General features: G+C 35.3%; 2 protein-coding genes and 1 long non-coding RNA gene across 5 annotated transcripts; 2 read left to right on the forward strand and 1 right to left on the reverse strand.

Moving 5' to 3' along the window:
- The first annotated feature begins 1,712 nt into the window (after positions 1-1,712).
- LOC130717551 (CMP-sialic acid transporter 3-like) lies at positions 1,713-10,349 on the forward strand. The gene is made up of 15 exons (XM_057567805.1): positions 1,713-1,972; positions 2,185-2,500; positions 3,318-3,374; positions 3,861-3,938; positions 6,128-6,172; positions 6,546-6,605; positions 6,750-6,872; positions 7,016-7,093; positions 7,527-7,596; positions 8,262-8,369; positions 8,841-8,974; positions 9,104-9,183; positions 9,463-9,508; positions 9,601-9,662; positions 9,927-10,349. The coding sequence occupies exons 2-14, from the start codon at positions 2,216-2,218 to the stop codon at positions 9,649-9,651; spliced, it is 1,215 nt and encodes a 404-aa protein (XP_057423788.1). The 5' UTR covers positions 1,713-1,972; positions 2,185-2,215; the 3' UTR covers positions 9,652-9,662; positions 9,927-10,349.
- Positions 10,350-12,177: 1,828 nt separating this feature from the next.
- LOC130717457 (uncharacterized) lies at positions 12,178-15,408 on the reverse strand. Of its 3 annotated transcripts, none has more exons than XR_009012318.1 (4): positions 14,881-15,408; positions 14,326-14,756; positions 13,154-13,208; positions 12,178-12,620 (listed from the first exon to the last, which is right to left on the reverse strand). It is a non-coding gene; the product is annotated as an uncharacterized LOC130717457 (long non-coding RNA). The 3 variants fall into 3 exon arrangements; XR_009012317.1 differs by having other exon boundaries at positions 12,178-12,770; XR_009012316.1 differs by having other exon boundaries at positions 12,178-12,770; positions 13,154-13,644.
- LOC130717456 (uncharacterized) lies at positions 12,246-13,875 on the forward strand. The gene is made up of 2 exons (XM_057567687.1): positions 12,246-12,655; positions 13,428-13,875. Exons 1-2 carry the CDS (start codon positions 12,246-12,248, stop codon positions 13,726-13,728), a joined length of 711 nt encoding a protein of 236 aa, XP_057423670.1. The 3' UTR covers positions 13,729-13,875.
- Positions 15,409-17,813: the final 2,405 nt, after the last annotated feature.

A 17,813-nucleotide genomic window follows, 5' to 3' on the forward strand; every position in this document is an offset into this window, starting at 1 on the left:
TGAGCCCGGATTTTTTTAGGGTTTTATGTTTTAGCTTTATTTGCTACTATTAATTATGATGAGACAGAGCCCAGACTTTTTGTGGGTTTTGTAATGTTTTGGCTTCATTTTGTTATTGATTATGAGATAGAGTCAAGATTCTTACTCAAAATCTTTCTCGTATTTTTTTTTGGTTACAAAAATCTTTCTCGTATGATTATTCGTTTTATTTACTTCAAATTATGATATGATTTGTTATTTTTGGAAATAATGAAAACCGTGATAACTTGTAATCACTCGAAAATTGTTTCCATAACTTTGATCTTGTTTCCATAAACTTAGATCAAGCTACTGTGTCTAGTGAGAATGGAAGTTGATAAAAGAGGATTGACCAGATGGAAAAAATGGATGAAAAGAGATTGAAAAAAATTATAATAAAACGCTCTTATTAATTATAATGAGTTTTTAAAAGTAACTTGTGATTCTAAAGCAATGACTTTTAGAAAGATAGTTGTAAAATAAATAGTGAATATCAAATTATTGTCTTGAATAAGTAATTTAAAAATAAAGAATGAAAGAAAGTGTCGGCATTTTTACAAGAAGAATTAGAATATTCTCATAAATCTTGCTATATAAATAAGTTTGTATTCTCCCACGACTATTATAGTATAGTAATTATTACAGCACTAAAGTCTGTTTAGAAGCACAACACTGCAAACCGAAGCGAAAGAAACGTCTAACCTGGAAAAAAAAATAGGAAACTAAAACGAAAAGGCTACACATATTTCGCGTGTAATAATAATAATATGGAGGTGTGTGGAGGAGTGATGAATCCACCCAATCAGCCACAGCGACGCACTCACCGAACTGTAATAGAAATTTAAACACTTAATTATATTTTTAGTCCTCTAATTTGGATTTTGTATAATTTCGGTCCCCTAGTTTTTTAAGGCTAATGAACATTGTGCTTATTTCTGGTCATTTATCAAGGAAAGAGGATGGGTTAAGAGTTGAAAACAGAATCTTTGGTGTGTTTGGAACACAAAGGAAAACCAAGGGGATGGAATAAATCATCTAGGGCTCATCTTTTTGTTTATAAATTGTTTGATATAATAGAGATATAAGAGAGAGGGATAGAGAAAAGAGAAAATTACTTTTTATATTAAAAATTTATTTTATTCAACATTGAAGATTTTTTGTGGTTCATGGCACTTTTTTAGTGTCTTGAAACTGCTAATAAGTTCCAAAGACTGACAGAACAAATAAATAAAAGCATATCAGTCTCATATCTTCTCATTTTGAGAAGACTGCAATGTTGGACTCATTTCTACACTCTCTTCCTCCCTTTCAACAAATAAGGATAGTTACCCTATCTCTCGTTTCTCTCTTAGTCTATCTCTTTTCTAACAAACATAGTGTTAAGGTATGTTTGTTACACTCATTTTTACACTCATTTTGTATCTTGTTTGTTTGTCTCTGTGAAAATGGATAAAGGACATAGTTAGTTGTAACAATTTTAAAACTTAAAAGGAATGAATTTGATAAGCAAGTAAGTATAAGGGGATCTAAATAACACATGAAGTATAATAAAGGAGTAAAAGTAAATCCCGTTTGAGTCCTGAGAACGGTGACACCTACCTGATTGGCCCGTCACCTATCCTCGCGTCACTCACTCACATCTTGTAAATTCGAAGCAAACAAATAATGTAAGGTATAATACTAGTACAGCATAACGCACTTTGTTTCTTTCATAATTCATTCGCAAAACAAACAAACGCAGATCTCTCTCTCTCTCTCTCTCTCTCTCTCTGCATATTCCTGGCATCTCTCTCTTATTTCCATTGATAGAGAGAAAGAAAGGAAGCACAGTGAATTCCAATTCCTTGTTTCTCTCTCACATCTCAATTGTCTGTCTCACTTCAAATCCATTGCCGCCAGCTCCAGATCAAACTAATCCTCCTGTTAATGCTCGATTTCGACTCGATTTAGTCAGGTATGTCTTGTCGGTGATGCCTCAATTTCTATTTTGCGATATCAGATCTCAGCTCTGCATATATAATATATTCATTCCTATTTTGTTTGATTTCGTACCTTTTCTTTCGATCTTTACTTTCTCCTCGAATTCCTATTTAATTTCATGTGTTTACCTGTTTCTCAACAACAAGATCTGATTTATTGGTTTTGAATTCGCTGATTTCGTTACAGATCGAGTTGATAGGGAGGGTGTGGGTGTGGGATGAAGAACGGGATGATAGAATGCAGTGTTTGCCATTCCAAATTGGTTTCTCCAACCACCAAATCTATATCAAGGGCTTATGATCGCCACAAGAGTAGGATAACATCCAAGCAACGCGTCCTTAACTTCCTCTTGGTCGGTGGTGACTGTATATTAGTTGGCCTTCAGCCCATTCTAGTTTATATGTCCAAGGTCGATGGCAAATTCAATTTTAGCCCAATTAGTGTTAATTTTTTGACAGAGATCACCAAGGTTTTCTTTGCTATTGTTATGCTTTTTCTCCAGGTAAACTAAACTCTCTCTTTTCCTTTATCTATATGCTGTCATTTCAATTACTTTTAATTAAAGCATGGGTTGGGTCAAGTAACAAGTAGATAATCAAGGTACGTATTACTCACTCGAGTGTATAGGATCAGTCCCTTAGAGGCGGTTAGTTATCCAGCTGTACAAGCTAGTTATAGTTAGTTAAGTAACTTGCTCAAGAAGCTACTCCTTCCACCTCTATATAAATAAAGAGAGAGATTCTTTTGAATGTTATTTGAGGGCATGTTATTGGTACTTGTTTGGTTTCTTCAGAACTAGGGTTTTAGGCTTCATGGATTTATAACAGCTTTAAACTAAATTTAAATCTGGTTTTGGAAAAATAGCTCTAAGGCCATTTGAGCAAGAAAATGGGTATGGATAGTCTGGGTATATTGAAGGGACATATTGTAACTTGTGGAATTAAATTGGCTTAGGCTTTTCGCTCAGGATCCTTAGTATTGGTGACTTTGCTCGTGTAAATCATCATGCTTCTTGTTAGAAGCATTACATCCATACCAAACATATACTAAAGTAGTAATCCTAATTTACCAAGTATAAAGCTTTCGGCTTCCCAATAATACTAAACTAATGAAGAACACCTATACATTAAAATAAGAACCAGTGAGACATGGGAACACAAACTCAAGGACAAACACAGGTCGGACTGAAAATACTGAAAACTTCGTAAGACTGAAAAAGTAAACTTAATCTCGGAAGCATATTATAACTGGTAATTGTGAAAATCCTGATTTATAATGGTGCGTCTTGCCATCTACCTAAAGTTTGGTTGATTGTGCAGGCTAGGAATCAAAAAGTTGGGGAGAAGCCTCTTCTCTCAATTTCTATATTTATGCAGGTACTGTTATTTATAATATTAATTTTGCTTGAATTGGCAGATCTGTGAAAACCATATATAAAATCCAACAGACTTCAGTTTTTCTGATATAGGATATTCAGTACTTTTTGTTTGCTATGTCTAGGTTCCCTGTTTCTTAGGATTGGACTGAATTACTCAGTTCAAGTTGTTTGTTTTATTTAAGTTAGCAAAAAATCATCAACTTCATTACCATATTAAGGTGTATATGTAGCACACAGTTTTCATTCTTACTTTTAATCTTAGATACCTGGTTTTTTTACGGACTTGATAAGTTGTATTTCATATCAACGAGACTACAGTGAATATGGAATATAGTAAAGCATCTTGACTTTAAGTTTATTTGAATATTTACTTTATGTATGTGTGTGTGTGTGTGTATATATATATCTAAATTTAAACAATTTCAAAATGCTAGATGTTAGCTTTTCGATATTTATCCTCTAAGTGTAATTTTGTCTCCCATAGGCAGCTCGCAACAATGTCCTTCTTGCTGTTCCAGCATTTCTGTATGCTATAAACAACTATCTGAAGTTTACCATGCAGGTATGTAGAATCATCTCATTAATAATGCATATATAAGGATTCAGGCTACAATTTTTTTATTAGAGATCTGCCTTTTATGTTTAATATTTACATATAAGGCTCAAGAACCATTAACTTTATGTCCTTAGTGGATAATGTTGGCCATACATATCTGTAGCCAGAGTCTGTGCTTAGGATTTATCTTTCAAAATCGGATGCTCAAAGCTATCATAAAAGCATTATGAATTGCCCATTGCTTCTTAGAATATTAGGACTATTTATTTGTTTGGAGCCTGTTTTTCATTATAACCTTGTTGTGCTGGGATTATGCTAGTAGTACTATACTAGGTCTTGACATTGACAATTTGTATAAATAGGTGTAGGTGATTTGTATTATGAAACTCATCTATCATTCTATCATCTGATAAGATCAAACATAACTCGAAGGTCTTTTGTCTTTTCCTCATTTTCCATATAATCCCTGTGTAAGAAGATGAAAGTTCGTGAGAGATTGAGAGGATTTGAGAGAAACTAAATGTAACTTATGATTCTGAATGAATTAATTACAACCACAGCTAGTACGTGTATTGGTGGAGCTGGCTATGGGTTAACTTACCTTGACTCGGTTTATAACAACCTAACTGATATACAACTGCTGTAACTTCCTACTAATAGTTGTGATTGGCTGACAGCTGTCATGCAAGCTGTAAGATTACAGCTTGGCGCACTGCATAGAGCCACACTAGAGCTAAGCTTCTGCATATATCGTAATATTCCCCGCACAAGCTCAAGGAGGGTGTGCCAAGAAGGTGACAAACTTTGAGCTTGTTTCTGAACTCAATAAATATTGTGGGGGACATAGCTTTCATATGCACATCAGCTCACTGACCATGGGCAAGAATATGGACAACCTGCAAATTCTTGTTGGTGAACTTTTTGCAAACAAATAAAATGTCTTCCATGCGTGCATGCATGAATCAGTTGCAACTTGTGAGACAAGGATACTGTGCTAAGATTTTCAATGTAGAGAACAAAGTCGTAATCTGCTTCTGAGATGAATCTCGGTGGTATGATCGTATTCACCACAAAGCTCTAGTGTATGACCTTTAACAACTTTTCCCTGTTGCTTCCACAAAAGAAAGTTCTTTTCATCAAAGCTTGAACGAAACTGCAAGGGAACCATGGATCAGGTTCACTGAGAAGCTTTAGATACCTTGTGTGAAGATGAAAGCTTGAGAGAGTTTGAGAGAAACTGAATGTAAATGATAATATATCCTAATACCCTAAATTTACATAGTGTTCATATTATAATCAGCTAATGAGTCTTATGTTGATCATCATCATGTGTGAAATCTGATATATTTCCTTAGATGTTTGTGTTGGTGAATGGACATTATGGAAGTTATGCATTTTTGTATCTTAAGTGTTATGTTTGATCCAGTGTTGTCAATAGCGCGCGATCGCGGCGCAATAGCGGCGCTGCGTGGCGGAGCGGTGGTTGACCGCGACGCTGGAGGTCGTTGCGGTGGGAAATCGCGTCGCGGAGGGTAGCGGCCGCAATCGCGGCCAAAATCGCGTCTGGAGCGGCGCGAGGAAGAAAGAAGGAGGAAAAACCCTAATCTTCAGGGCGAAAACCCCAAGTTGCCCCCATATTTAAACATTAGGTTAAACTTTTTAAGGGCAATTTGGGGTTCTCGTTTCTTTAGTGAAACGCAGTGTTTCAAGTGAGGATAAAAACCCTACTGTTTAGGGGGAAAACCCCAAAATGCCCTCAGATTTAAACATAATTTTAAACTTTTTAAGGGCATTCTGGGGCTTTCACAGTTTCTTTAAATGGAACGCTGCGTTTTACTCTTCTTCAACCTTGCTTCTGCATTCTCCCTCTGTTTTTCACGATGAAAACAGAGATCTGTTGCTGCCTTCTTCCTCCTTCCTCCTCCTCCTCCTTCTTCCTCCTCCTCCTTCAGCGTAGCAGCCATAGCGCTACACGCTAGAGCGCTATTGCGGATTTTGGGCTCGCCGCTACGCGACGCTATCCGCCATTAACAACACTGGTTTGATCCCAAGTATAGTGTCATTCTCATTTCTTTAAAAGGAATAGAAAAGAGAAGTGAATCAAATGATGAACTCACCTATAGGTGTTTAGTCGCATTTTACACTATATATATCTCACCTGATGTAACTTACGGGTTGACTTACATTTCATGCAGCTTTATTTTAGTCCTGCCACTGTGAAGATGTTAAGTAATTTGAAGGTAACTTCTCGTTCACTTTTCTGTATGAGTTGCATATCAGTATTATTATGAGCTTAATTATGGCTTGTCTATGTATTGCATATGGTATATCTCTTGTGATAGCTGCTGGATGATTTTCAATTAAACCTATTACTTCTGCCTACATTACATTTTATGTTTACTAGTTTTGATCCATTGTTCTCATCTGAGTTTTTTTTTCAGTCTAGAATTTTTCTTATTTTCTTCTCCTTTGTTTTTTTCTTTTTCTTTTTCAATCTTTTTAATTGCTTTTCTGACAATTATTCCTTGAAACAGTTGGATGTAGTCTTCTCTTGATAGGTTGCTTTAATTGAATTAGTTTGTAATGGTTGACTCTTAACTGTGCGTGTTACAGGTCTTAGTAATAGCACTTTTGTTAAAGTTGATTATGAAGCGCCGGTTTTCCATTATTCAGGTTAGTGCATAAGATCTATCTTTGTATAGGGATATGAAATGTGCTCTGTGGCCATTAGGCTCTTTAATATAGCAAGTTGTAACTGTTACATAAATCCCAATTGCTTTTATTTGGGTGAAAATTTGATTTAATCTTTTGCTACAGTGGGAAGCTCTTGCTCTATTGCTCATTGGTATAAGTGTAAATCAGCTAAGATCTTTACCTGAAGGAAGTACAGCTTTGGGTCTTCCTGTCACAATGGGTGCATATCTCTATACGTTGGTCTTTGTAAGTGGTGTTTATTATTTACTCTTTTGATTTATTGATTGTTATTGTGCAATCAGTTCATTTCAAAGTAATTTTGTTGTTATCTACATTTACTAATTTTCCTTTTTTATTTGTGAAATTTTAAACTGGGAATAATTTTGCAGGTCACTGTTCCTTCGTTGGCCTCTGTTTATAATGAGTATGCTTTGAAGAGTCAATATGATACAAGCATTTATCTGCAGGTGATATATTCAGAATGGAAAAGTTTTCATAATCGGAGCACATTTTTATCAAGTCCTGAAGATCATTTATTGCGTTCAAAATTCTGTTTCTACATGGAATGAGAATTAGCATTTCCTTATAATGCTGGACCGTCTACAATGTTAATTATCTAGTTCTGCCTTTTCTTGGTCACTGAGATTTTCATTCAGTGGCTGGGGATAAGCAGGGGTTTTGGGTAGATGTTTTATAAAAGCAACTAACATGAGGTAAATATAAGATGAAAATTAAGATAAGGAAACTAATACAGAATCATTTCATCATCCTGGAAGACTAAAGTAGTAAAATAAAATGAATGGGTAATTTAAAGAATAGCACTTTAGTGGTGCCTGTATACTTTTACTGCTTTAATTTTTTTATTATCTAGATGTTAATTCTTTATTTCTTGATTTCCAGAACTTATTCTTATATGGGTACGGAGCTATATTCAATTTTCTTGGAATACTTGGGACTGTTGTTATCAAAGGTGAGAAAAATGAATCTCAAATGTTTGGACACCGGTTGACATTTTAAACATGGTACTGAGCAATTGAAAAACAAATTAATAAAAAAAAGTTACTGCATGCTTTGTTTTAAATTGTTTTTGTAAAATGAAACAGAAAACTGAATATTTTTCCCAGATAGGAAAACTATTATTTCAATGTTAATTCTTTTCATAGTGAGCTGGATAAAAATTCTAGTTTTCAAATCATGCAAAATACTGGATTGCACTTTGGTTTCATTTCACAGACTAAATAAGAGGACAATCTGTGTATGAAGCTCCTGCCAGTGTGTTATCTAGTGATGGTTAAAAGTATTATGTTTAATTAACCTCATGATCGATTTTCTAATTCAAAATAGACCTGCATGAATGAACATGTGATGGGGTTGGCAAGCAATGAACAAGGCAATATATAGTTGTTTTTGTGCATATGCCATGACACTTGAGGGTTGAATTATTGAAGTAAACCATCAATAACTAATAGTTGTTGTCTTGTTGAATACCTAAATTATTGATGGTGTACTTCCATTTGTTGATTCAAAACATGATATACTTGACTTGAGAGATCTATTGATAGAAATGTTAATTGTTGCTTTTTCTGTTGCTCAAACTGTTAATTGATTTTAATGTTGCTGATTTATATGTTCCAGGTCCTAGCAGCTTTGATATCCTAGAAGGTCATTCAAGAGCCACTATGCTATTGATTGCTAACAATGCTGCGCAAGGGATTCTATCCTCTTTCTTCTTCAAATATGCAGGTCAATAATATGATTTTAGTATTCTTACACCGTTAATAACTTTAGATAGAACATATCTTTTATCATTGAATCATAACTATTTACAACCTTAATTTTGTGTAAAATTTAAACAATAAATTTATAATCAAAGGATTCTCATTTTTACATATTTTCAAAATGTCTATTCGATGTTAATCTTGAAGTATCTCCATGACATCAAATAATTTTGGATCGATATAAATGTTACAGACACATCTATGTGATAATAACCTTCAATCCAACTGTGGATTTCTAGATATAATCATCTGATAAAAAATTGTTGAATAGTGTGAGAGTGAGACAACCAAAAGCTTAACTTGATCACTCCTCTGTATATTTTTTATGCATTTATTAGAAGCTAAAAACAAATTACTGGTAACGGTATCATCTGTAGTAAATATGCCTAATATTGGAAGTGTGTACCTTGTCAATAACCTGTTTAATGTGTTGCAGATACAATTTTGAAAAAGTACTCTTCAACCGTCGCCACAATCTTTACGGGCATAGCATCCGCTGTACTGTTTGGACATAAATTAACAATGAACTTCTTAATTGGAATTTCTATTGTATTCATCTCAATGCACCAGGTAAATTGAATTTGGAAGTTTAGCTGGCAATTTAAGATTATCAGATATGAATTACAATATTTAAGAAGTAAGATAAATAGCCAACAGCATTTTTTATTTGTACCAACCACCGCTCTTATTTCCACTCAGTTCTTTTCACCGCTGTCAAAAGCCAAAGAAGAAGAACAGAATGGTGTGGTGGAACTACACGATGTTCATGACAAACAAAGGTACTTGTCAAATTCTTTATGATCTAAAATGATTCATTTTTGTGAGTGAGACAATGGTGTATCTACTTTATTTTGCCTCATTTTTCGGACCATTGTATATTTGATTTCCGTACTTCCTGATATGTTGACTAACCATTTACTCATTCTGAGGGAAGAGAAAAAATAAGTCCTTACATGATTGGTGCATCTGAAAATTTTATAATTGTTGGCCACATGATAAGAAAACCTTCGAAAGAAAATAAGTCCTTTGCAGTAACAAATGCCTTGTGTTCATTCCAGGTCAAAGGAATCCTTTATAAATATGGCAGCTGGAGCAAATGAGGAGGTGCATATCTGTCATCATCTTGTGTTTACGATCAGTTTTTTTATCCATTCAACTCGTTGTTCTTGTTATGTTGCTAATATAAATATTTTCAGGCCACTCATCGTACGGGGCATGTTGAGAGACATCCACTGCTTCCCACCTAGATTGACCTACTGTACGTTTTCTTTCCATTTTGCTTGTTACTGTCCTCTACGGATTCCTGGTTAATTAGCTTAATTTTATGGATAACACAGCTTCTTGACTTGCTGAATGAATTTTGCTTCTCTATATGACTTACATTAGTTCTAGCCTGAGCAATTCCTATGTCTAGTGCAAATAAAATGCCATGCTTTTCTCAATTCAAATAACTCATTTGGGAAAAGTCTATAACTGATATTATGCTTTAACAATCCACTCATTTGTTTGCATATCCTTGCAGGAACTTTCAAAGAATTTATTTTTGGTGAAATCGCTATGTTCCACACAGTTAAAGTCATAATAAAGCTAAAAACTTAATTCTGCTTTCTGGGATTGCTTTCCTCGACATGGTTTAGAAAGGCATGAATTCTTTTACTTCTTATGCTGGTGAAGAAGACAGGACAGTCAGTTGCTGAAGATTTTGATAGAGCATAGAAAATGGCTTCGTAAGAAAGAGCTTTTGGCATACCAATATGGGTTTTGAACTACATTTATTCATTATCTTGGAAATTTGGTTTCTCCTTTTTATTATTTTTGTTTCCTGGTATATTTACTCCAACCCGTTCTATCTAATATAGTGTTTATTCTTTACATGTATTACATGATTTTGGTGTTTCATCTTTTATCATATTATTATGGGTCAATAAAGAAAATGTTATTTAAATGCATATATAGGGATAGGAAATGACGTTTATTCATGTTGTCTCATATCTCATGTGTGAAAGATGTAGTTACTATCAATAAAATTGTAAAAGATTTGATGAACATCTTACATTACTCTTATTTAATTTTCCACGAATTTCTCTTTGCAAGTTAACAATTCAATGTTCCATTATCTCTTTCATATTAAATATGATAGTATATTTGGAAAAAAAAATAGTTAATACTCCCTAAATGTTAGAAAGTGACTTATATTTAGGAACAATTTTTTTTTTTCACAAGAAATGACTTATAATAAGATTAGAGAAAGTACAAATTATATAAAATAATTTATTGAGCTTAAATATTTTAATTAATAAAGAAACAATAACAATGGTTAATTACTCTCCTTCTCTACGCTATATTATTAAATCCCTACTACGGATAGAAGTATCCGTGACAAACTAGCGGTGGTTCGGTCCATAACACACTAGTGACGGATCTGCCAGTCACAAGCAAGCGACGGATCTGTCCGTCACAAAATAGAGATAGAAGTGTTCGTGACAAACTAGCGACGGATCCGTCCGTCACAAATAAGCGACAGGTCTCTCCGTCCCAAACGAGCGACGGATCTATCAGTCACAAACTAGCGACAAGTCTGTCCGTCACAAACTAGTGACAGATCTGTTAGTCACATATCAATGGTCTGTCAGTCACAAACGAGCGACAGATAGTCGCTAATCTCATCATTGCATATGTTCGCACTAAGCGGTCAACGATTGGTTACGAAATGTGATTCATTTCCCCTGAAAACAGTTGAACCCTGACCTTATGATCTAAGAACGAAGTTGGCAACCACCACGCCACACCTTCATGATTAGCTTGATTCCATTTGTAAAGATTTTACTTAAAAAAAGAAGAGAATTAGAGGGTTTAAGTGAACTAATCAGATAACGAAGAACTTGCTTCTTCTTGATAGAGATATTAAGCTTCAAAAGCATGAAAATCTGGTTGTGTGGAGGCCCCCCCAAGGTGGTATCTTGAAATCAAATACAACCAAAGTTGCAAGGCAGCTTGTGGAGGTTTATTAAGAGATCACCTAGGTCAAGGTTATTAAAGGGTTCTATTCTACTGCAACTTCGGGACCAATACTTCCCTAAGGACATAATTACGAGGGATTTTAAAAGGGTTGAGGCTTGCCCCGTGCTTTATCTCAACAAAGGCTTCAAGTGGAGATGGATTCCAAGATTGCTCATGGTCTCATCATAGTGAAGTGTCTAGGGAATCACCCTGGCACTGATCTTGTTAGAGACATTGTGTAGTTGGCCAACTCAAATTGAGAGATGTTTTTCCATCTTGTCTATCGCGAGGCAAATAGATGTGCTCATAGCTAAATCTTGGTTATGAAGTGCAGAATGTCTATTTTAATTGTGAAAACACTCCATTTCCCCAGCTAGATTATCCTAGGAATGATGTTGCTGGGTTATTTTTATGCGGATTAATTTAGTTTCCTGGGCTTTTATCCTCCCTTCTATAAAAAAATGTGAAAGATGGACTTGATTATGTGAATTGAAAAAATTGAGGGACCAATTCTCAGAAAATTATTAGGAACCTAAATCACACATGAATTGTATGATAGAGATTAAAAGTCCAATTGGACTAATAAGTCATTTAAAAAAAAATAAAATTATAAATTTTCTTACTTATTATTTACCATAAACTCAATTGATTTAGCTTTCTTGACACTTGCAATTATTAAACTCAATCCACATTGTTTTGGTTTTCCAACCTCACCCCTATAAAAAAGGAAAAGATTGAGAAGAAATGGGGGTAAAGCTGGAAAGGAAAATCGATGAAGAAACATAGACAAACATTTCCATACAATATTTAAAGATGAGTTTATATATATTCCTACAGTTGTATGTTTCATGCCTTGCCGGCCCTGCTGCTGCCTTCGTGTCTGTGCGGCGCCAATTCAACCTCAATGGACCCAAATCCCACCTCGGAATCCTCGGCGGCGCCGCCACTGTCGAGTGCCACCCACCTGACTCGCTGTGAGCTCCTTCGGCGTCGTTTGCAGAACCTGAACCTCCTTTCGAGGCACTACAGAGACCTCTACTGGACTCTCATTCACCACCTCTTCACTCTTTACACCACTCAGTATCCCTTCTCCCCTTTCGAAGATGACTCAATTCCCCAACCTCAGCCCCAACCCTGTGCTTTTCAGGGTTGTCCTTCCAACGCCATGCCTTTGACCTCCTTCTGCCATCTTCACATCCTTTCTGATCCAAGGCAGCTGCTTTACCAGCCATGCACTTATGTTATCCAAAGGTACTTAATTGCAACTTTTCTTCTTAATTTCATGCTCAAATGAAATCCAATTATGCTCTTCCTTCAATTTCTGATTGCTTCTTACAATTTTGAGAAACCATATATATGTTATCAGCTGCAAATGATTGATCTGATTCTGTTGGTTTGGGATAATTTGCTTGTATCGTGTAATTATATATGCAATGTGCATGTCAACGAGTTATGAACTTTAACATGTTTGTATATTTTATAAGTCATTTATGTTTGTATAGATTCACTGTCATGCTGAATTGTGGTGGATAAGTTGTGTTGTATAAACAGTTGTTAACTTGTTATGTTATGGTTTCCGTACTTCCTTTGATAACAACTGAATTATGGATTCATGTCTCTGATGGGAATGTTTCAACAGAGACATGTCCTGAAAGTTTTAATTGATGGATTCAAAGGACCCAACAGAGTATCGTTATAATCAATTTTAGTGAAATGAGGGAATGCTGATATGCGCAAATAAACTCGTACCATCTTTTGCTGCAATCAATTGCTGATGTGCCCAAGAGCACATATGGTCAATGCCCTGCAGGGAACAGCAAGACAAGAACATTAAAGGATTATGATCCTATGATTTTGAGTGGAAATGTTTTTCTAATTGTTGGCATGTGTATATGTTTGGATTTTCATAGAACTCAATGACGATTTTTACTTTTCTGCTGATATGTTGGAATGTGTGTTTTTCTGTTTGTGTTAGATGCAAATGAGAAACCAAACTGACACTAAGTGACTTTGTTGTTTCCAGTGCACAAGATGGACGACCTATAACTTGCATGAAACCTGTAACGAGATCAACTGTTCCACCTCTCTGCCCTGACCACTTTGAAAAGGCTCAGAAGCATCTCAGCAGGACCTTGAAGATGGCAGGGCTCAATACTCCCTCAACAACTAGAATCGCTCCTAAACTTCATGTCATACTGACACAATATGTTCGTCACATTCAAGACAAAAGACTGAAGAATCTGAAGGAAAAGGAGAGTCCAACTGTGGATCAGAACGATGAAAATGATATAGCTGAAGTGGATGCAAACATGAAACTGATATAAATTAAAGGTCCTCTTTGTAGGTACAAATACTAGAATTGTAGCATTGTTGCCCTTTTACCAAAAACCATTACATAAACTTGTTAAGCTCTTCAGAATAATGATTAAATAAAGAAAAGAAATAAAATAAAATTAAATAAATTGTGGTCATCTAGAGTTCCCTGTGCCCCTTAAAATTTATATTCAGTTTTTCGTTCTCTTCATTTGGCCTGAAGACATTTATAGGGTCCGGCCTGGTAAATTTGGTTAACGATCCTGAATGATGAAAGGTAAGAGCACCTCTATATTATTTGATGAAGTTTGACACCAGTGTGCTGCTTCATGTCAACAAGATTTATTAAGATTAACGCTAGTCTGCTAAGATTTTGGATGAGTGTATGTGAATTTATTTGGAATGGAATGTATTTTGTAAAATTAACTCTAGTTAGAAGTGAGTTTACACCAGGAATAATTCATGTCTAACAACATGATCACATAATGAATTGACACAAAAAATGAAAGCGTATTGACAAGTTGAACTACTCAAACACAATTATGAAATCATAATCAATCTTTTCTTTATTTAGATAGAATCAGATTTGGATCATGTAGTATACTTACTTAGGTTTGATTGATTGTTGAAGATTGATTCCAAATAGAGACCGGTTGATTGATACGCATCTATTATTACTTTCCATATGTTGAGCAATTTTTCTAGGCTAAAAAGCTCCAACTTTTAAGCAGTTGAGAAGTAGAATGAGTAGTGAGCAGCAAGTAAGTATTTGAACAAGACAAGATCGAAAATAAAATCATTCCTTGGTTAAGTTTTGGTATCCAAATTCCCATCTAGTTGAGGGAAAACCAATGACAAAGTTTGTCTGATTAATCTAAAGTAATCCTTTCCCTCCGTAGAACACTTGAAGAACAATTTGGTGTGACCATTAAATTAATGATCGAGGGTGTGATATTAGAACTTGTTACATGAGTTTGTTAACATAAGACAATATTCCTCTGAAAACCAGAAGCTTCTCCTCCGATCGAGTTAGTTGGGTCTGGAACACGAGCAGAAATGGTTGATGTAAGCATGCGAGAAGTAGGAATAGCCATTTTTGTGAGCATGAAAGGGGTTAAGTGGAATATTAATGTTAGATAGAGCAGAGCAGTTAAGTTAGTTACCTCAGCAAATATAATGCATGCAGAGGTGAAGTGAAGTGTAGGTCTAATTGGAGTCTGTCACCACCAGTTCCAGTACTGCATGCATATATCAAAATTAGTGAAATTAAGCCAAAATTGGAAATTAAAGTAGCTAGCTAGCTAGTTTGATTGATTATTAATGAGGCTAGGAAGCAATAAGCAACCCAGAAATGCAAATAGATACAAGAATAACAATGATCAGAATGAGAATATATAACATTATTAATTAAGATGGAATTTAGGGTTGGATCGGAAGATTAGATCAGACGATCGACGACTCAGCTGAAAGTAACACAACCACAACGTACACCCTCGATCGGCTTCTCTCATCTTCTTAGCTTGTTCCAGTTAGCTTAGCTAGCTTAGGTCTCCGTCCAGTCCACCCATCATTGGTAAAACAACCTCTGTAGTGAATCAATCACAATCACAATCACAATCACAATCACAATCGTTTCTGATCGAGTTGGTTCTCATGAATGAATGTTAATTAGCTATAGCTAGCTAGCTAGCTGCAGAGCTTGACAGTGCAGGCAACAGCCTGCGCCCAGAATTTGAGCCTGGCTTTGACATCTTCTGGATGGTCACCTGGACTGGAGATCTTCCAATTGGCGATGGAATCCGCTGGAGGAGGATCAGAACTACTGTCGGCGGCAGAGGAGAACTTGTGTGACATGGAGTAGCAGAGCTCGAGCGCCGGGAGTGTGTTTCGGAGCTCGGGGATCTCGTCGTAGCTGAAGCCGAAGCCGAGATCGACGCAGCCTTTCAACTCCTCGAGATCGTCATCGGTGAGGCTCTTGCTCCTGGCAAGATCCGCCTCTTCAACGTAGCCTTCAAGCAACAACTTCTTGTTCTTGTTCTCCTGATGATCACCTTCCTTTCTTCGCCACGCTTCCATTTTTCTTCTTGTTCTTCTTTCAAGGTATGAAGCTAGGGAGAAAGCGGGTGGACTATTTATGTACTCATCTATCTATCTATAGGAACGCATGTCACGGAACACACAAACTAACTAACTGTTCATATCATCATCATGTCATGTAATCATGTATGTGTCCTCATATCATCATCATAATGGACACACATATTCATACATACATGACAGCTGTTATTCATTCATTCATGTCATACTCATACTCATACTCATACTCATACTCATACTAATAAATAAATATCGAATATTCCTCATTTTCCTCGATCTTGAGTAATTCATTTCATTTCTCACTAACATTATAATATTAAATCTCCCAACCCAAGGCCAAAGGTGTCAATTTGGCCAGCTCATTCATAATTAAATGTAAATAATAATAATAGCACTTTACTTACTGGTTCCGGATTAATTGAATTGAATTATATTGAAGTGGCATATGATATGATATGATTAATTTAAGAATACAACTATACAAGTTAGTCTGGTTGTGGAAATGGACACGTAGGTAAAGCTGGTGGTGGAATTGTATTGTTTGGTCACGAGAAGAGAGTAAAGACAATATGAGGTGTGAGTGGGGTATATTATATATGTGTGGAGCAGAGAGTGCATAAGTCTTTTTGGTTTGTTTGTTTGTTTATGCATGTTCGCTTCGATGGATTTGTTTGCACCGAATCAATAGCCAATCCACAAGGAACGAATACTTGCTTACTTATATAGGCTTCCCCTCTCTCTCACAGTCTCACTAGCCTATTCAAAACAATCGATGCAAACGAGGCCAAATTATTCAAATCAATAATGACTTGTTCACACGATTTTTCTCCATCTAGTCATCTACCTTCATAAATAGAAACCACTTTCATAAATAGAAATAGAAAGAGATATAAAAAATATATAAGATTTGATGTGATAAAAATGCAAAAAAGAGATATAAAAAAAATTGTAGAAATTAGATGAAAGATACACCCAAATCCCTCCATCAAATTAAATCATTTAATTATGTTCCGAAATGTATTCAACTTCACTCCCAACTTTTTACTTTCAAATTAAATTATATATCTTCCACGTATATATTTTGATACATATTACTACTATTTACTCTTCGAATAATGTTTCATCCACACCTCTATTTGAGGTGGAGAGAGGTGGAATGATGAGAGAGATAAGAAGAAAAGAAAAAATAAGAGAGATAAAGTATAAGATGTGATAGATGATAAGAGGAGGGAGATAGAAATAAAAAAATTAAGGTGGAAATGAAGTGTTTAAAAAATGAGGTGTGTATATATCATTGTTGTATTTTATAGAATAATGTTCCATTCACACCTCTCTTTGAGGTGGAGAGAGATGAAATGATGAGAGAGATAGGAAGAAAAGAAAAAATAAGAGAGAGGAAGTATAAGATGTGATAGATGATAAGAGGAGGGAGATAGAAATGAAAAAATTAAGGTGAAAATGAAGTGTTTAAAAAATGAGTTGTGTATATATCATTATTGTAAAATCACCAACAAATGTAGCACCAGCCCCACCAGCAATTTTGGTGTCAACTTTACATTCACTAACCACCTTAACATCGGTCATAACCGATGCTAATAGCAACTAAATATGACACATCTCATGAGATGGTTGTTAGAGTATCTCCAATGCTAGTTCTTAAAGATGAGTTCTTAGGTTAAGAACTAAAAATTAGGTTCTTAAGCATTGGAGATGACTGACGTAGAGTTCTTAGTTTTTAAAAAATAAGAATTAGTTCTTATATAAGTAATTTTACTTTATGAGTTCTTAACATAAAAAATATTTTTTCTCTCTCATCCGAATTGCTCTATTACTTTATGAGTTTTGTTTTATTGCTTTATGAAATAAAAAACTTAAACAATGTGGTATTGCGAGACCAGATAAATAGTGCAAAGAACTCGTGATTTGAGCGAAATCTGCAAAAAGTTACTTGAGAGTTGCTTAAGTACATGTGACAGTACGAGCCAACACGTATAGTGCT

This window comes from Lotus japonicus, chromosome 5 (assembly GCF_012489685.1).
Source record: "Lotus japonicus ecotype B-129 chromosome 5, LjGifu_v1.2".
NCBI classification, from domain to species: Eukaryota; Viridiplantae; Streptophyta; class Magnoliopsida; order Fabales; family Fabaceae; genus Lotus; species Lotus japonicus.